This window comes from Numida meleagris, chromosome 20 (assembly GCF_002078875.1).
Source record: "Numida meleagris isolate 19003 breed g44 Domestic line chromosome 20, NumMel1.0, whole genome shotgun sequence".
Classification (NCBI taxonomy): domain Eukaryota; kingdom Metazoa; phylum Chordata; class Aves; order Galliformes; family Numididae; genus Numida; species Numida meleagris.
In genome coordinates, this window is record NC_034428.1 from 5,541,916 (window position 1) to 5,561,997 (window position 20,082).

The 20,082-nt window shown below is 40.8% G+C and overlaps 1 protein-coding gene across 2 annotated transcripts in view; it reads right to left on the reverse strand.

Annotated features, from left to right (window-relative positions):
• VPS13D (vacuolar protein sorting 13 homolog D) overlaps positions 1-20,082 on the reverse strand; it is an 87,587-nt gene that overhangs the window by 31,141 nt on the left and 36,364 nt on the right. For both annotated transcript variants that reach the window (XM_021374706.1, XM_021374707.1), the window contains exons 40-64: positions 19,971-20,076; positions 19,476-19,628; positions 18,755-18,890; positions 17,718-17,765; positions 16,490-16,640; positions 15,662-15,872; positions 15,051-15,298; positions 14,588-14,779; positions 13,855-13,981; positions 13,404-13,546; positions 12,651-12,781; positions 12,213-12,388; positions 11,956-12,079; positions 10,828-11,063; positions 10,470-10,578; positions 10,108-10,265; positions 9,649-9,757; positions 8,378-8,557; positions 8,110-8,226; positions 7,626-7,775; positions 6,881-7,030; positions 5,998-6,094; positions 4,826-4,974; positions 3,490-3,624; positions 3,042-3,209 (exon numbers count right to left, since the gene is read on the reverse strand). In XM_021374706.1, the coding sequence (XP_021230381.1) occupies positions 3,042-3,209; positions 3,490-3,624; positions 4,826-4,974; positions 5,998-6,094; positions 6,881-7,030; positions 7,626-7,775; positions 8,110-8,226; positions 8,378-8,557; positions 9,649-9,757; positions 10,108-10,265; positions 10,470-10,578; positions 10,828-11,063; positions 11,956-12,079; positions 12,213-12,388; positions 12,651-12,781; positions 13,404-13,546; positions 13,855-13,981; positions 14,588-14,779; positions 15,051-15,298; positions 15,662-15,872; positions 16,490-16,640; positions 17,718-17,765; positions 18,755-18,890; positions 19,476-19,628; positions 19,971-20,076 (3,704 nt within the window). The remainder of the gene's footprint in view (positions 1-3,041; positions 3,210-3,489; positions 3,625-4,825; positions 4,975-5,997; positions 6,095-6,880; positions 7,031-7,625; positions 7,776-8,109; positions 8,227-8,377; positions 8,558-9,648; positions 9,758-10,107; positions 10,266-10,469; positions 10,579-10,827; positions 11,064-11,955; positions 12,080-12,212; positions 12,389-12,650; positions 12,782-13,403; positions 13,547-13,854; positions 13,982-14,587; positions 14,780-15,050; positions 15,299-15,661; positions 15,873-16,489; positions 16,641-17,717; positions 17,766-18,754; positions 18,891-19,475; positions 19,629-19,970; positions 20,077-20,082) is intronic.

Here is a 20,082-nt window from a genome sequence, read left to right on the forward strand (position 1 = left end):
AGGGATAAGCAACAGAACTATAAAATACAAAAGCAATAAAATGACAAAACCAGATACAACCCAAATAGCTTACTTTTCAATTCAGTCAAGCAGCGTTAGGTTTGAAGCGATGACTGCAGTATTTAGGTTTATTTTCCATTCACATCTTAAAAGCTAATTCATCTTAAAATGCAGGATAGACTTTTATTGAAGACACTTTGAAGTCAGGTACCAGAACAACACCAACACGGAGCTCTCTTTCCAGCCATCAGAACATCAGCTACACCAGTTACCAGCTGGGCTGGATGAGCTGCAGAAGATTAGGACCTGTATGGCACAGCTGAACCAGGTGGAAATGTCTGCAGTGAAAGCACATTTAATGGCTTCTCTACAGACAGCACTGAGCACAATGAAATGGATCCATTGTTTCTATTGTTTCAGTTGTCTTTTTCTTGGGTAATCGGAGTTATTTTCCCCTCTATCTTGTTCCTTTACCAAAACTTAACCTACACGTGATCACAAGGCATGTTCATGGCAGAGTGGGTAACCGTGCTCTGCTCTGTGCCACACGCATACACGGTGTCACAAGGTGCACGCGTATCGCATGGAGACAACTGTGAAACCTTAGGCAGGTTTAGATGCCTGTGAGCAGTGCAAGACACGCAGAAGAAGTCATCCTCATTATCTGAGCCTTCTTTCTGACCATCTTCCATACAGCAAAGGTAACATTGGAGGGAGGACTAATTGAGGAAAGGACAAATATACCTAATCAATACAGAAAGATTTTGGAAAGGCAGCAGCGTGAGACTTGCCCCTCAGGCACTTCGGATGCATCAAGGAGAGAGAAAAAAAAATACCTGGCAAGACAAATAAACAGTCCATGGGAGGATTTTCAAAGGTCTAAACGGGAAGCAGGCATCCAGGTCCTGGTGAACTTCCAGAGGAGTTCAGCATCCAGCCGCCCTTCTGCCTTTGAAAACCTTCTTTCAGAAACCCCTTGGTTACAAATGACTGCAAAGTTCAAAGAATGACCTTGCCCTTGTGGGAAACGTAGGAAGGCTCGTGCCTTTTAAAAAGAGATTTATGAGTCCGTTGCAGCAGATGAGATTGCAGTGAGGAAACAACACTTTATAGAAAGGAAGCTCTAAAGAAACACACTCCATTGGGTGGAGCGGATGGGTCACAAGAGACGAGAGCCGTGAGGAGGAAGCACGGACACAAGCACTGGCACAGATGGACGCTGCCTTACAGAAGCCCAGGAAGGATTCTACCCAGTGGCACGGGTAGGCTGCACCTGTAGTGCTGACACTAACACCACATGCACCTCAAGGCGTCTTAACCACATGCTTAAAGTGCTCCGCAGCAAATCCCAGAAGGGATGGAAATGGGGCTAAGACAACAGTGTCGGCGGCACGGTATTGTAAGTCATTGTAAAGGTTCCCATGGGGTAACATGGGGAACGGGGCAATTGTTTTAGAGAATGTTTGTGTTGCCTTCCTCCCAGCTCAGCTGTCCACGCTCACAGCCACGTTCCTGGTGATAGACTGGGGATCTCTATGGCAGTTCAGCTAGATCTGAAAATATCCCTCTGGAGTTATCTGTAATTATGCCAATACAGCCTCTCACCTTTCTCTTCTTCTGAATAAACTTGTCCCACCAATGCAGGAAAAAGGCAGATTTCCACATGTACAAATAAGTGCAATAGGCTGTGAAAGGACAGCTACTCTTATCCCTCTTCAAGTGAAGGGAGAAAAACCAAGTAACTCTCATGATCAGTTACCCTCATTTTGGAACTTTGGAAGGACGTTTTACTTTGAATATAAGTTTCATTAAAATACCTTCACAAATTACAGTGGTGTCAGGAAAGCTGGACTGTACACACATGCACAGCCTCCAGTGTGCCAGGGCAACACCGAGAGGTCTCCTTCTACGTTTCAGTTGTTACTGAATCATCCCCAAACAATCCTTCTTTCCTCCACTATCGTGCCTACAGAATGCCTCTGGAAAACATGAGGTTTTCTGTAACTGTTGTGTATTGTGTGACACCCATTTCTGGGAAAGGCAGATTCTGAGTGCCAGCTTCATTTGGCTGCACCAACTGCTGCATGCTTCAATGCCACCTACCTGCAAACACACAGAAGTACCACTAACTAGCTTTTACAACTCACTATCACAGAAAGCACTTTTAGCCCCTTCTGACCAAGTCAGATCTAGGTCCTCTTTGCCACATCTCCCTCCTGACGCCGTCTTTCTCCATACACACAAACTTCCCATGTTTAGGAACTACAGTACCACGGAAACGACGTTCAATGACAAGCCCTCATGTCAAGAAAACACTATTCCAATGCTACCCACCAACATATGTTTGTTTGCTCATTATCAGACATCATATAGACCACGATCAAAATCACTTCCTATTTTTAGCTGCTGTGTTCTCTTCGGCACCAAAGCAGCTATTTTCAATTAATAGAACCGATAGAATAGCGTTCTCTCAGTCATTATCTGGAAGGACAAAAGAACGTTCACCCTGCACTGATTCTGGCACTAAGCTAAAGAGAAAGGCACAGCCATCTGAAATTCCTTGGCTTGTAGCTACATGGCACATCGAAAGAAAAGTAACTGAACTGTTTGCAGAACAATTCATTCCTGCATCAGCTTAACGCTTCCAAAAGTAAAATTAACAGTTCTCCTGTTATACTCAGCAACGCTTTAAGTACTCGAATTCCTACAGAGCTTTAGTTTCGATAACCAACGTAACACAGCTTTGTTCATGTGCACACAGAAGATGATGCCACACCTGCAAAAACATCGTTAACTACTGGTTTCAACCTGAAGAATGAACGGACATCCACAACGCAGCACTGAGCCAACGCTCCACTTCTTGCAGGGTTACCAGCATCCCCGAAATGCACGTGTAAGCATTCCAAAAGCTTACATTCCAAATGCTATTTTTTTTTTTTTAAACAAAACAAACAGGATAGAAAACAATCTATTTCAAGATGATCAGTAATTCTATTCGACTTGTTTCCCATGTTAGCAAACTTTACTATCGTAACTATTACCTTTGCAGCTGAATTGGATACTCCATGCGTGACGTTTCTTATGAGACCACCAACGTTGCCATACTTTATAAGTCCAGTAACGCCTTCTGAAACATCGTTCAGGAGACCCATAGGGTTGCCAAGGAAATCCACAGAACCTAGAATCCTCGCTGCCTGACTAAGCAGCTCCTGTGAAAGCAAGAGGAAGGTGGAAATATTCTCAAGTTAACACCAGCAAGGTTGATGAAAAATGGAGGAATGCTAGGAATTAACACACAAGCATCAGTAAGATCAAGAACAGTTTCATCTTGAAGTGCAGTGTCTCTCAGTAGAAACGTGCCATGGCATTTCCCTCTGGACACAAACAAGCAATATGCTTGATAACTTGAGTTGCCCCAACCCTCACTAGAGATCTCACCCATCAGGAGAACTTCAGCCTTTCCCACAACAAAATCCAAATGACACTTACCTCTTGAAAGTGTTTCAGAATGTCATTAATGATAAACTCCTGAGTTTCATATGGATGGACCCTAGTGAAAGGATCCAGATTAATTACAGCATCTTCAAATCGGATTAGAGGGAATCCAAGCGTGCTTTTCAATGCCTAGTTAAGTAAAAGATATTGCTATTTAATTTTTTCCCTCTACTTCTCATTCACAGCACTCAAATGAATTAATCTTTAAATAGGTAACAAGCCAAAAGCTTATCTGTGAGAGCAGTTTACCACTGCCATATAGATGCTTTGATACAGAGAGCAGTCACTCCTCAAACCTTTTACTTGCAAGATATGAACAGATTGCATTTGTTCAGTAATTAGACAGCGGTTAAACACCCTTCATGATGTAAGCTGCCTCCTACTCTTGACATTCACATTCAAAACAAAATGCGTTTCAGGCTCCATGTTTAACACTTTTCTTTAACTGTTCTAATGGTCAATTAAACTAAACCCTGAATGATACGTAGTGAAGACAAAACTGGCTGTTTTCTACCTCATTGAAGTTCTTTGAACGGACTTAATGTCAGGATGAGCTGGAATAGCACCCTGAATTTCCTGCAAGATTGAGGCCTGTTTCACGACTTGGTGTACTGAGATTCTTCAACCAGCCTTTTCAATTATTGTCAAGGAAGAAAACTAAGACAGCAATTAGCCCATGGGCCATCTGTATCCTGAACGGTCTGTGCATCAGGCAGCTGGACAAGACTGTTGAAGGTCCCTTCCAACTGAACTATTCTATTCTAGATCACTTTAGTTCAGTTCTTTATAACAACACGTGCACAGTCACCAACATGAGAAAATCTGAAGGCAGGGAGCAGCCTGATACTTGTGCTATATTGTCCTATATTAGCCACTGAATCATGCTTGGTAGCAAGGAATACGAGTTTTTCTGCCATCTGCAGGTAATTAAGGTAAATTACAGTCCAATTTGTGTTTGCAAGTTAAGAAAGGACCTATTTATTTTTTCAGTAAATGGACGACTAACTGGAGTAGCTCTCATTATTCACTTCAGTAGGAAGTAATTTCCTGTTTAACTATCAGATATTACATGAGGCAACTTTGTTAATAGTGGTCTCTAATAAAAATAATCTGTCTACCTCCACATAAGCAGACAGCAACGTCCACGCCTTCCAGAAACATTAGGGGTAGTTAGAAAAACCTCTACAAAGGTTCTACTGTGATAGTTCTCTCCCTCCTCCCCTGAACTCTCCTGTGCTACAGAACTGAATGAACACCTTCTGTGAAAGTTCCCATGCAGAACACACGATGCCCTCGTTTGGAAGCACGCTCTCTGAATGCAGGGGCTTACCTTGAGATCCAAAGGTAGCTTGTTGGAAGTGAAGACGCTCAACTTGATTTGAGGCACACTGATTTTTAGATTCTCGAAGTAGTATCGCTTTTGCCCTCCGCCTTTTTCAACCACCTTTTCATGGAGGTTTTCGTCGTACTTCTCAACCTCTACATCCAGACAAAACACAGGAATGAGAATAGACTGAACATACATGCAGCTATGAAAGCACAGTCCATAAGGAGTTACAGGTTTCTCTCTATAAATAAAGACAATGTGCAATTGTTAGGGTAGCCAGCAAAATTACTCATGCCTTATGACATGAACTTGACCTTTGAGGTTCAAGAATTCTTTTCCTATCTGCCTGCATCTCCAAAGCCTGAATGTATTTGTAGTTAGATAAAATTAAAGTCACCCAAATGCACTGGTTCAAGCTTCTAATCTTGCTTTGAATGTATCTGTCATCACATAGAAGCAAAGTGATACAAACATAACTAGGCACTGTTTCCTTCCCACTGCACAGTCATGACCTTACAGCATTTTCCGCTCTGCTTTCTTTATCCTTCCTTATTTGACCAGTTACCAGCATGTTGTACAAAACAAGCAAAGCTGATACTTTCAGTCATCACTACCGAACAGAGAAAACATCCATGCAGAAGACATTCAATAGGCTGAACAAATGAACATACTGAATATAAATGACAAAAAAGATACTGTCTGCATCTTGGATGGCATCAGTATCAGCAGATAAACTACAAAGGCTGTACAGAAAGTAAGTAGCCAAACGGAAAAAGAAAAGGCATCAGAATAAACTTAAAGGGCAGATTGGTAAACAGTGTAGGAATGAAATTCAGCATCTTTATTTTTTGTTTCACTACAAAGCTAAGTCTTCAAGTTAGATGAATCCAGCTACATAAGCTTAACATGAACACTAAACTCCTACCCACAGACATATGGCTCAGCCACTGCACACTGGACAATGCCAGTTACACGGGTCATTGCCTGAATACTGTAACAAGCATGGCATACACAAACAGCCTGGGGCCATGGAGACATCAGCTTTCCAGCTCTGTTCAGCAGTGCGAGTTTCCAAGCAGCTAAGAGTTCACCAGGTACTTTGAACTTAATTCATATGCAAAGATCATAACAGCTATGCATACTGTAAAACCAGTGTTGGTAACTTAATTCCATACCTGATTCAGACTGAGCATAGCCAAAGAAACTCAACAGCTTCAGAAGCAACTTCTCCTCAATTTGAACGGTGAACTTGCGAGCAGTGATCATCAGATGCTAAAAAGATAAACAAGTCTCAGTTTACAGTATTAAAACTTCAAGTACAGACTGTGCAAGTCATTAAACAGGACAATGTCTTCTACTTAGAGTATTTTCACTGGAATGGAACTGTATTGAGATTCCCACCTTCATAAATGTCTTTGGTAGCTTCCTTCACTTGAACTCACCTCCAACTGCAGATGGTGAGATTTTGTTGTTGTTTAAATGCATCATGCTCTGTTACCCAATACTAACACTTCAGAACGTGATGCTAAACTGGATTCCAACAGTGAAATCAGCTGCTTTTCAAGAGTGTCAAAATACATGCTTGGAGATTCCAAGTGGTTTTGATAACCACATATTTTGCCCTCACAATGCATACTCCAGTTGGTGGATAAAATTCCAAACTTCATTAATTGCTGCAGTACATAGAACAGAGTTCATGCTGCAAGACGACATCTTAGCACGGAGACCTCATCACCTCGTGCGCAAGTCGTCAAAAACACGGCACAGATATTTGGGCTCACTACACAGTAACTACCAGTTCTGAAGAGGCTTGAAAAATCAGGTGATGCACATTTACAAGCAGTGACCTCATTAATTTTTTGTTTACTTTTTAAAATCCTGTTCATCACTGTATGGCAGCTTCAAACATCACGAACACGAGAATGGACAGTGTCCTTCATGCCTCAGCCCTCATTTAACAAATTATTTCTCTCTGATTACTATTAAAAATAACGAACAGGTGAAGCCATTTTAACCAGACTGAAATTTGCACGGCACAACCAAAAGACTGTGGTTTACCTTGTATATATCAGTCAGCGCGTTCTTACTGGGGAATTTCATGGCGTTCACTTGCACTGCAGGAGCAGTCTCCACAGGCTCATTTTCACTCATCCTAGGTGTCAGGAAGAGCATAAAAGGCCGTGTGGTGCCAATGAGCTGGTTGTCCACCTACAGCATGGCAAAGATAAGCAACAAAAGAAGAATAAGTGACAACGAGCAGCAAAACCAAGCTTCTTTAACTCAGGAGTATCTATTTATTACTCTAGTCTACAAGAGCACACACACTTCTTGAAGGAAATCTTGCACAATAGGAACAGAATTCTAGTAACTTAGGGTTTTTTCAGTAGAAGTTATCACAGCACTCAGTTTCACTTGCTCATTCTGAATTTGAAAGACTGAACTGCAAACAAAGGCAAAACTCTGACGTCAGAATCAAAATCTATTTGGAGAAAAATAGTGAAGAGGTTTGTGTGTCTCATACTGTGGTACTCTCAACATTAGGACTCCTGCTTTCAGTGGCTGATTTTTCATCACATAGTAACAAAAATATAAATCTAACTTATCAAGCAGTTAGAAATTACTAACATGGAGCAAAGTACATCATCATATCAACTATCAGTAAGTAGAGGACAGTGAAACATCAAAACTGATGCTAAGGAGAACTCTGATCTTCAGGAGTTGAAATCTCATTAAGAGCTCCAAACATTTTCCAGCATTCCAGAAGACCCACGGAAAAATACAGCTGTTTTGTTACAACACATACCTGCACATCTTGCACGCTGAGCTCTAGCACCTGACTTGTTGACATCTGCGTGTAGTGGACATTAATTCTTGTGAGGCTTGCAAATATTAGCTCTTCGGGGACTTTGTTGACTAATGACAATCCTATGCCTCCTTCCAGTTTCACAAGCACCTGCAAAAAGAGCATTGGAAGAATTAAAAAACACTGAACACAACCCCAGTGGTACTGAGTGTATACCTGGAAGAAGTTTTATTATAGACTTATCTCCTGAGCTGCTGAACAGCTCATTAATGATTAATTCTTCAAATAAAGAGATCACTGACTTATAAACCCAGCATTTAAGAATGGGGATTTTTAGCAGGAAAATGTACAAGTTCACAGCAACACAAGGGCAAAAGCGAACGACAAAGCGAAAATAAACCAAAACAAAACCTCACCACCCAGCTGTGAAAAAACAGGTAAAAAAAGAGAAAAAAGAGAACAGAAAGATATCTTAATATCTTACTTCTAATTCTTGCTCCACATTTGGATTTTTTAATTTGCGCAGATCTTGTTCCATAACTGGAAGTTCATCTCCTGCACTGGATAAACGATCATTTCTACGTTGGTTAAAATCTGTTATCTAATAAAAAAAACAAAGCAAATTACTACTGTGATCATTTTCCTATTCATAAATAACAGCTATTTCTAAGAACTTAGAGATGTGAGGCATAAAAGCACTTCAAGTACAAGCGAATAATAAAACTAGATTCCAGTTAATGAAGGACTCTCACCTGCAGAACTCGAGTTGGCCCATCTGGGATGACTCTAACAGCCAGCACTCCTGAGCCAGGCCTCATCTTCTGGTTTATGAACTGCTGCTCTGGTGGAACTGATCCCAAAAGCTCAAAAGAAGTGTCAGGACCAAGAACAACTTCTGCTCCATCATGAAGACCTAATATTCCTCCCTTTGCCTGGACAAAGAAATAGAAGTTAAAAACAAAACAGAAAAAAAAAAGGGGGAGAGGTAGAACTTCAGATTTTTATATATATATATAAATCTATCTATCTATATAGTGTGTATATATATATATATATACACTATTTATATACATTAAAGTGTGTTTTACTTCTTCATCTTTACACAAGTGGAGAAGAAAGTAGTCTGAAACTCAGTCCCAGGTGAGGGAGTGAGGGAAGTTACACATTTCTTGCTCTCCAGAGAAACAGTCCAGCAGTAATTTTACTTAATCTTACTACTGCTTCTGGTAACTTGCCTTTAATCAGCTTAGCAGCTAGAAGAAATAGCCACAATCAGTAATTAAATATTCTCTCTTTATGTTCAGATACTGCAGCTATCATATCATGACCAACACCAGAAGTCCCTACTGAAATCATACCCAACATGACAGAAAACCTGAACTTGAAAGATGAACCCTGGATTACAGGTAAGATGGGAATTCAAATCCTTATGGTGTTGGCACCTTAATGCAGCAATGTAGGGCTTCTGGGCTGCTGCAAACTGGGAAGTAGTAACTTAACTAAGGTGCGTTAATTTGATCACAGCACGATCAACCCAATCAATATCCAGAAATAATATATTTTACCACATAGTTTGCTGTTTCAACAGTATGTAGGATAATATATTCAACTTTTGTTTGTAAACAATGGATAAAAATGGCTGAAATAACTAAAAGTAGTAAAATTCTTTAACAAAATCTGTCTCTCACCAGTGGTATTAGCTGACACTGCAGCATTTTCACATTGGTACTATGAGAATATCGAGACCCTACTTATCATGATACTGATTATTTTCAACAATCATATACTATTATTTCTCTAACGACTTACTTTCAAATTAATAATGCAAGATGTTTAATTATTTGTAATTGATAAGAGCTGTTGAACTTCTGTTTAAAACTCATGAGCTGTTGTGTAAGTCTGGTCTCCCCTCTATCCCAAACTTTGGACTCAGAGCTTTGACTTCTCTTCAATAATAAGCTCAAATTCCTGTTATCTATACGGGGAAGAGTCAAAACAAGTTCAAAGTACGAGCAGTACTGACCTGGACAACCAGTCCATGAATACCACAGGTCAGCTTCCCATCACGAAAACTCCATGTCTGGGTGGTGCTGCGCCGCCGATCAGGCTTTCTCAACATGAGGGGCTCATACCTGCAGTGAAAGCATGACAACCCAAACTCAGGATGATTCTAACTTCCCGGTTTCGCTCCTCTGGTTTATTCATTTCCCTGTTCTCACTTCTCAAGTGCTTTAACAACAAGCTGCTGAAAAAGATACTGATTATGCAGTTATTTCTGGAAAGCATTAATTATGTTATTTAAAAATAAATCCAAGTCACAAAGGTGATCGTGAAGTCTGTTCCTGATACCAGATAAAATTCCGCTCGTACACAGGCCTTCACAGTAATTCCTTTCCTTATTCAGAGAACATCATGTAAAGCACGCTTTCAAAAACACTGTCAGAACTTACACCAGTTTCATTACGAACCGTATTTGCAATACCTGTTATCTGTGACGGCTGCCAGACCCGCAATATCTAAAATCATACAGGACTCCACAGACCGAGAAGGTTTGTGAGGGTTATGAGGAACCGAGGAGCCTTCATGGCAAAGCATTCCTGTGCCAGACATCCTCCAAAGCTGGGATCGTTTTCCTGGCTCCTGTTGGACAAGAATTCAAGATTTCAATGAGTACAGCAGTACAGAGCAAATACTACTGCTCTGCTTTCCTATCAAATGCTATAAATCTCAACTAGCCTTAAAAGGTACCATCATTACATTTTTCTTTTTTTCCTTCTACCAGCTCCTGATTTTACTTCATCACAGAGCAACAGCATTTCAAGAAAAGCAACCATGTCTGGGTACCTTCTTTTTCAGGATAACCCGTTGTGTCTTTGGGGAAACATCAAGGACAAGCTCTGCATACGCAGCATCCCTGTTCGAAGTGACAGCTCTTACACTTGTCTCCTGTAAACTAGAACACCAAGAAAACATCAACATGTTGAGTCAGACTAGCTGTGGCTTCTGTAGAACAAAGACCAACAAAAATCAGGTGAGATACACAGCCAGACAACTCTTGAATTTTAGCATCTCTTCTGCTAGCTGCCTGGTCAAAACACTTAGCTGAATTTGAAATTCTTTCAGAAGGTGTAAAATGGCAATTAGAACAGCTTACAACACTAATAGCCTTCAAAATACGTTAGTGTAATATCTCATGAATTACCCTGAGAAAGTATAGGTAGCAGCAATATAAATGAAGTTTTCGTAATAAAGCTGTTTGCTGTCTTGCAAGTCATTCATGCTGCAGACGATCTCCGAGGAGCCAGCCCCCTTCACTGTCAGCATGACAAAGGGTGGCAGGATAGGTTCATCCCAGGCATAATCCAGAGAGGTCATGGGCTTCACCTCAGTGTAGAGTCTTGGCTCAACAACACCATGCTGATTAAAAACTATTGGGACCTGTAACAGTAATGAAAGAGCATTTACTTTCACACCAATTCTCCATCAGCTAGATTTTTTGCTATCATTTATTCATTTTTCAGGCACTGATCACTGAAACACATTCAAGCTCACTTCCCTCCTCCCCCCTCCATTTGAACTACAAAGATAATCTCAAAGGGACCAGAAATAATCATCTTTGCTTTTATCCATCATTTCAGTTCAGAAACTCTTTAGCCCCACGGCAGCATCTCAAACCTTTCCAGTTAAAATTAGGAGATGTGCCCAGTTTTATCGAGAAATTCAGTAACAAAACCCAGAATAACAACCAATATCAAGAGCTCTGCCTCCTACTCTAATCACAAGGCAGTCTGCAAGTTACTGTCTAATAAGCAAAGTAAATTCTCTGATTTTTTTATAATCATTGACACGGAACTTGTGCTTTATCTCTCATGCTCATTATTGTCAGCTCAGTATTGATTCTCATTTTAAACACTGAGGAACCAAGGTGTCTGAAAGAAGAGGGAAGCACGAAAGTTTCGTATTTTAGTAAAGAAGTCCAAAGAGAGAGAGAAAGGAAGTGGTATCAATAGCCTGAATTCTTTCTGCATGTTATCCAAGAGCTGAAAATAACACAGAACATTATAAACAGATTATAAACTGCTGTCCTATTACAATCTTCCCATCATTATGATGCCCTTCCTCATGTAGCTTTTGATAGACCTATGAATGCCACAATATAGGCACTATTATTTGAAGAAAATGACGATTATATACAAATACATTTTGGTACACACACTTCCATTGCATTTTCTTACAGAGGCTAGACAGTTCCCTAACTTAAATCTAAGAGAATTCTTTTACTTCTTAATTAAAAAAAAATTTTAAGAAGAATGATTTTTTGCTCTTTTACCTTGGAAAAATTGTCTATGCGAAAAGGTGGTGGCAGCTGATCTGTGTCACTGAATGCAACGTGGTACGTGGCTCCCTGAAGAGTAATTTCTACTCTTAAGAAGTAACATTTTCCCAAGGTGTCCCTGAACAAGAAAGAGCAAGTGCAAGGCAGGTGGGTTTCTGCTGGGCGTTACTGCAGCTCTAAGTGCTCAACAGCTGCTTCTATTAAAAAAAAAAATGGAAGCACGTCACAGAACACTTGCATATAATAACTACCTCATATTAATATGGAACGAGTTATTTTTGTTGACTTCAAATCCCCCAGACCAAATGCAGTTTGGGACATCCATCAGCCTCACACACAACAGCTGATCGTAGTCATTGCGTGGCCAGTGGAACACAACGCTGGAACCAGGCAGCGTGGAGATGTAGCCATCAGGGTTGGAGGTCCCCTAGCAATAGAAATCAGAAATAAATATCCTAAGGGCATGAAAAACCAAATATTAATCCATACACCTCTCAGATACAACGCACCTCTCAAATCCACACACCTCTCACAGCAATTATTTCATTAGGTGAATGCTCGTAATTAGAATAACACATTCAAAAATCCCCATAATCAGACTAGAACACTTTCAGGTGTAATGTTTGTATTCTTTGCAGTTAGAAGATGCTGTGCCTAACTCCAGGTGGAACAGAAAGGAAGGCCCTTACCTGGCCTCTGGCAAACTCCCTCTGAACAAAGGCAAGCTTATAGCTGGACTTATTATCTAGCAGGTAACGGGGGGCAAATGTCACCATGCAGGTATCAATGTAACGTCCTCTGCCCTTCTTAACGTCAATACCTGGTAACAGACACAAATCAGAAGTAATGCTGTCATTTACAAGAAAAAAAAACTCTCAAGATAACTTTCAAACTACATTTAACATAACGACTATTTTCAGTGGGTTTCTGAGATGTACAGTTTCTGTCACGCCACTTGCACATGTTGTGAAATATTAACAATAGTTTTATGCCACTTGTTACTCTCTGCATTTCAAGTGGAACGTAGAGATAACAAGCACCAAAGCTGGAAAACCCTCTCTTTTCAAATCAGCAGGTAAATCAATGTAATTATTTCCCTTTTCAACACGTGAAGCATATGGACACCAGAACACAATTAGAGATGGCAGTGAGGTTGGATTTCAAATGTACTTAATAGTAGCGTACGGGGGGGGTGTAAAGGAACATAAAATGAAAGAACACATTGTAAATACAGTTATGAATACTTAAGGACTAAATGCAAAAATAAAAATCACTGAGAACTGATTTTTAAGCTAACCAATTTCAAAATACAGAGGTACGAGTTGTTGGACCACTGCTTTTTGCCTAATGCTTTTCTGTGGACCCTCAAGAATCTTTAGCAACACGAGTTTCCCTTCAAGCAGTTCCACAGCATTTCTCAAATGTTCCCACCCAGCACGTACCAATGTTGTAAATGAGGCCTGGTCGGTTTCCATGCTGGATCACCTTAAGGGCTCTGACACCGCTACCGCCGTCCAAGGAGAAGCCCTGGCACCAGCCAGGCATGCCTTCAGGATGGATGCCTTTCCCAACCCGCATCGTACAGCTAAGGGTAAGAACAAAACACAGATTTACTCATTTAAAGAAAGGAAGAGGTTGTGACAAGGAAGAAGTACATTTCCTCCTTGGTGCCAGTTAAAATAACTGGAAACTTTGCTTTCCACAATCTTTCACCACACCTCTGCTGCACACGGGCCTCCAAGCGACTGCTACACTCACTCTACAGGTGATCTCAGGAAAAACCTTTCCCTGTTATCTGATATCTATACTAATGTACCAGCACACCATCCTCCGCCAATTAATGTCATATTTAGCAAGGTTCCTCCCCTCTGCTCCTCTCTCAGTGGTACTTACAAGTTGGGCTGCTCTTTATCAGCGTAACAGAACAGAAGTGGGCTGAGGCTTCTAGCAAGTTCATGCTCTTCAAACTGACCTGCCGCGTCTGTTTTGGCATTATCTTGTCTGAAGATAAGTGGCAATCCTTTAAAACACACAAAAAGATGAGTTATCAAATTACACTTTCACATGAATTTAAGATGAGAACGGCAAAAGCTATTCACATTAAAGAACAGCCTACAGTTCTCCTGTTGGAATGTCAGGTGTTACTCTGCAGAGATTCCGATTCTTCATCCAAATTCCCCATTGGAGCTGCTGAAGGGTAAACCTACCATAGCTGTGAGCATGGAGTCGACAAGTGAAAAAGGCTCTTGCAGCTCTGATAGTGCCAATGGGCATTACTTGAATAACTGCAACTTATTGTTGAAGACCTGATGCTTTCTGAAGGCACTTCAGTCTTTGAAAACCACGGTTTTAACAACAGTCTAACCTATGCCAATTTGTTTGTAGCTACGTAAAGACTACTCAATTATTCATGTTTAAAAGCCTACAATAGAGCCTCTATGAATTATCTGTTGCAACACTTACAACATGAGCTGCTGGCACTTGAAAAAAAATATTTCCTGCAATTTTAATTCCTCTTAAGGGGAATTTAAAAGCTCTGTCTAGAAAGCAAACCAAAACACTGCACGAAACCTTCATTTCCAAATTCCATCACTGTATTTATGAAAGAAGATACTGTAAGACTCACCTGTTTTGTTGATCAACCAGTACGGTGCTGAAATGAGGATCTTCAGAGAACCTTCTGCACGACACACAATCCGTATGGTCAAATTCAGCTGGCGTTTGTTGACGTCGTATAATCGCATCCGCACCATGTAGTTTTGTGTCCCAGGAGGAATCAACAGCTCTTTGCAGATCGGGAAGTTTTCTAGCAGTACACCTGGGAATAACCACACACAACCACAAAAACAAAAGGAAGCATGTAAGCATTAAGTTATACAATTGATCTTTCCTTTTGTTTGCTCTATTTCATATAGCTCACCTCCGATAACTCATAAAACCACTCACTGTAATGATCTCTGACCTCATTAAGTCACAAGCAGCAAAATGTTTTGTAAAGGAACTCTGCTGAAGGATAACTAGTACCTAAGCATCACAAGTGCAGCCAGTGCTGAAAATGCCAGCGTTTCCTGTTCCATAAAGCATCTTACCAAGCTCAATGTTCTGAGATGTATCAGCTGTGTGTAATGCCACCTCCTTGCCAGGTTTCAGCGTCCCACTGATTGGCATCCCTTTAACGTAAAACTCAAGTTCACAAGGCAGCAAGTTACAGACCACCACTGTTGGCAAGAGATAAATTGTATGGCCAGGCTGCCTGAAAATCTGCTTAGCGCTGTCAGAAAATATGCTGGAGGGCATGTAATCGGGGTAGTTTTCTTTCTTGATTGCCACACAAAACCTGTGAAGACAAACAGGTGTGCGTCAGAAGTCACCAATGAACTCAACGGAATAAACAAAGCCTTTGCACAAGAAGTCCACACTGTTTTCTAACATTCCACCCTTTACAATAGGCATTAACAGAGTACTAGCCAGCGCTGAGGTGTTTGCCAACAGGTAGTGTCATATGGGCCTTAAGGAGCCCTCCAGAAATAGTTATGCATTCCATGCTCTCTCATTACACTAGTGACCAAGCAAAACACCCCATTAAACTGCAGAAGTTTCCATCTCTATATATTCTCTTTCCTGTGATTTAGTTCCACAGTATTTAGTTTGCCAGAAGAAGGTAAGAAGTGAACAGAAAAACAATTAGGGCTTAAATCACCTGAAAAACCGGCTGTTCTCAGACTCCATGGCGTGGCACTCCCGCTTGCTGCTACAAACTTCTGCTGTCTTCTGAACATCAGTCCAATGAATTGGAGTCTTACAGAAGAAGACTCCCAGTCCCTTTGGCCTGGCTTGTAAACGCCAAGAGGTGAGGTGCAGAGGAACAGCAAAGGCATCTCCTGGCATAACTGCTGGAAGAACCACAGGTTCTGCAACCAAACAGAAAAGAAAACACTAATAACAAATGGGGCTCCTTTACTAAATGTATTTTCTACTGAAAACTGTTTTCAAACACTAAGTCCTAATAAATTTTTAGAGCAACAAATTATGTTTAAAAGCGAAACACAAGCTATTTTATGTATGTTGCAAGCATCAATCCATTGTTCTAAGCCCTAGTATTCTGGTAGGGGACTAATTTAGGCGTGTAAATCTGATAATTGCTGGAGCTCAAGTTCTTTGTTGCTGGATACTTTAGTGATGCTTATTCCAAAAAGACCTCATCCATTACATTTTTGGTACGTTATCAGCATGTCACTACATTCGTAGACTGCACCTCTGCATGACAACACCTTAAACCTCCTACTGCTAAAAGATATAACAGAGCATGTACAGAAATACAAATCCAGCTTTACAGAGTCTCAGCTTTCCCTGTTTGCTTGAACTATAAGGAAAATCCTACTGGTTTCTCTAGCTTACGCTGCTGATCACTATCTTCTTAACATTACCCAGGGAGGTCGACTTTGCTGTTAGCTGTTACAGGCAGCAATGAATCTTCCAGGGAAGGAAACTGAAGATTTTGCACATGGAAGGAACACACACCACTTACTGTCAGGAGCAGAAGGACTATCCAGCCTTAGCTCCATGGGGATTTCCAGCTTGTTCTTCACAATCAAGGCCGAGCGCACGGTGATCACCTTCCGAGCACTGCCTTCCATGGTTACTTCAAACACCACACGTACAGGAGGCAACGAAGAAAACTGAAAGATAACAGAAAAGCAATAAAAAGCTCAGGTAGTAACTGTATCTAATAGAGGGACAGGTCAATTTTGAAGTAGTAACAGCTGGAGTGAGAATCTTTGAACTGAGTGCAATCAAGTACAACACCTAAGGTACGCACAGTCTCGAAATACTGCTTTGTAATGCAGTATCTCCTTTCCAAAACACAGCCAAGCAATGTTTGGAAATGCTTCTTGATTAACTGGGTATCTTTTTCAAAATGATAGAAACTCTAGCAAGAAGGATATAGATCCTAATCACAGTACTGCAATTATATTGTTTTGTAAAGTCTTTTTTTAATCCTAAGCCTTATTCAGGTGGAATATCAAGAGCTCATTACCCAAACTATCTGTGCTGGCCAAGAACAGGAATAGTAGATGCTGTTTGCCTAGTTTCATCTTCAGATGTATGCACTAATGTGCTCAATGAGCTCTGCAAAGACTACATTTCAATACTGTTTGATTTTCCCAAATCAGCGTGGTTTTGTTCCAGCTGTAGTGCTTAGGTAGTCTTGCTTTCAGCATCAGAAATATGATTTATGATCCTTCTATTTATGCATACTGATTTGGGGATCACATGACTTTAAGTTTTGACAAGACAAAGTAGTGTAAGAGGCAGATATTTCAGCAGTCTCAAAAGAGGCATACTTAGAGCTCTTCTGGAGCAGAGCATATTTTACTTCTCTGTTTCCTTAAAACAGCACAGCAAGTTTTGGAACTACAGAGTATGACCTTTATTATAAATTTGCAGTATAGACTTCAACTTAAAACTTGCCACTTATTTCATTCGTACTTAAAAATGAGACTGAGTTCAATTGCTCCGAGTTTACCAAGAAAGCAGATGACAGGCTGCACTGTTTCACTGTTTCCAAAATCAGAGTTTTATTATGTGGGCACGTGCCTAGCTCCAGTGTTCACACAGACAGTAAAAACTGGTATCTAAGGAACCTTGTCACAATTTGACTTTTGTTTCCCATCGAGAAAGCAGAAGCCAGTCCACTTGCAGAGTTACACTCGTCTTACTTAAGTAGCTCTCAAAAAATGAAAATGTATACTCACATAAACTTGTGGATGTATTATATTTGTTCTACTTATTGGGCTTCCAAGCTGGAAGAAAAGCAAATAGGAAAGACAGAAGTGTTCACTTTAAGATATTACTGCCAGTTGTAACACAGAACATTACTGCAGAAAAATAAGCTGAAGTCTTTCATTACTTGGCCTTTCTCATATTCAACACAACTTTGAAAGCATCAGAACTACATTAGCCAAATCTAATTGTAACACTGCTTTATAAAAAGAATGAAGCTGAAGCAAGAGCATTCATTAAAAACTAACTATCCACAGATGTTCCTGAATAGCAATTCCTGCTCATTTGCGCTCTTTTCCTTCACAAATCAAGTTGCAGACAGAGATGATGCTTTATACACTTGAATATGAAACCATCAGGAATTATCCACACAAGAGACTAATGGCTCCTTTTAGTAGTAATAGTAGTAAATTCTAATCCTATTTTGTTACCAAAAAGACCTCAGCTTTCATCTTCTCCAGCAGCTAACCTTAAAACTCAGCTAGTTTCTACATTCCACAACCATTTTTATCACCAAGTGTCAGCCACAACTGCCTGCCAGCCTGCTGCTTACTACAATTGCACATTTCCTTCATGACAAGTATATTTGGTCTAAGCTGCCACACATTTCAACGATCTCTAAGGCTTTCAGGAAATTGCCAACGTTGTTTATTTTAAGTAAATTAACCACAGAGAAAGCGTTCCTGCCATGTAAGAAATAAAAAGAGCAGCTGAAGTGTTGTGCTGATTTGAAGCTCGATCTCCACAACTCTGTGATTCTGTCACTAATACATTAGCTCTGTCACTGGAAGATCTGAGTGCCAAGCACAGGCTAAATGCTGGCTACCCTTGTGGTTTTTCTGTTGTGCATAACACTGTCAGTTTGCAATTTCAAGCTCTCCCAGTTCACACTGACTGAAAAGAGGGCAATCTCACGCTGGAGCTGTTGTGACACCACAACCTTGGAGACATCATTACTCTCAACAAGTATGTATTTCTGTTAAGACTCACACCCCAAATCATTACTCACAGTGGAAGAGGAGGAGTTCTTGTCTGGTGCAGCGTATCGGAAAAAGGTCCCAACTTTGTCTACAGACACTGGGCTGACTTCTTCCCAGCCATTCACTCTCACTTGCAGCTGGTGAATCCTCAGGTCATGAGTGTGCCTACAGTTTAGATCAAGTTAAATTACTACTTAGCATCCTCTTACAAGGTAAATACCAAACAGTTCAAGTAAAGCACACCCTCTGCATAACGAGGAAAAAAATCTCACCAATTCAGCATAAAAAAAATCTCAACAAGTTTTCCATTTCATGGACAAAGCCAGACCTGATTTTTGTCTCACTGTTCTATTTGCCCTAGTCATCACAGAGAAGTACAACAACGTCAAAATCAAACATACAGCCATGCTAAATATTTGTTTGCTACTTCTTAACTCAGATAACACTTATGCTTAGCAGCCCCCCCCCCCCCCCCCCCCACCACATACAAATCTTTCTAAAACCTTGCAACAATCAAACACAACTCACATCTAGGGATAGCTCCCACCTATCACATGATAAGCTGCTTATTAGAGCACTGATAATTTCACACTATACAGAGTTTTAAATATTAAAAAAGAAAAAAAGTTAAAAGGGATTTTTTAAAAATCCACTTTTTATTTACTATCTACTGGCGTCTTCACAACTATTGATTCCATGAGTTCCACATATGAGTGTGTCAAAGCACATCTCGCAGCCTGATCCCTTCACCTGTGTCTGAGTTTCCCTCTGGCTTCAAACTCAAATGGGACTTCTTCCCCTGTGTTAACTTCTTTCCACTCACTGACATTATGGGCATCATCCAGCAACGTTCCATTCTCCTCAGGAACAACGCCCGGACTCCCACTGTGAGACAGTGCAGCCCTGTACAGAGAAGCACATCGTTACTGGGAGCCCCCAGCACATACCAGCCCTGTAAACAGAACCATACCCTCTGGGCCCCCAACACAAGAAAGATGTGGAGCTGTTGGAGTGGAGCCATGAGATGAGGGCTGGAGCACCTCTGCTATGAAGAAAGGCTGAGGGAGCTTTTTGCTTTTTAAAATGGTATTATTATCTCAGCATCAAAAGAAAAGGCTCCTGACTAAGAAAGACTGGAAGTTGTCTAAGATCTCTGCAAGAAAACAAAAGAACTGAGGACAACTGGGTTTGGCTGACGTCCCAGAGAAGCCAGACAGGTATTGTGAAAGTGATCTCACTTCTTACCGGGTAGGTGTTGTAGTTAGGGTAGCAAACCACAGAGTGCATCCAGTATGGTTTCTCAGAGCAAATGGGACAAATGGCTGTCTACGTTTTGGGGTCTTCATTTCAGCTGTAA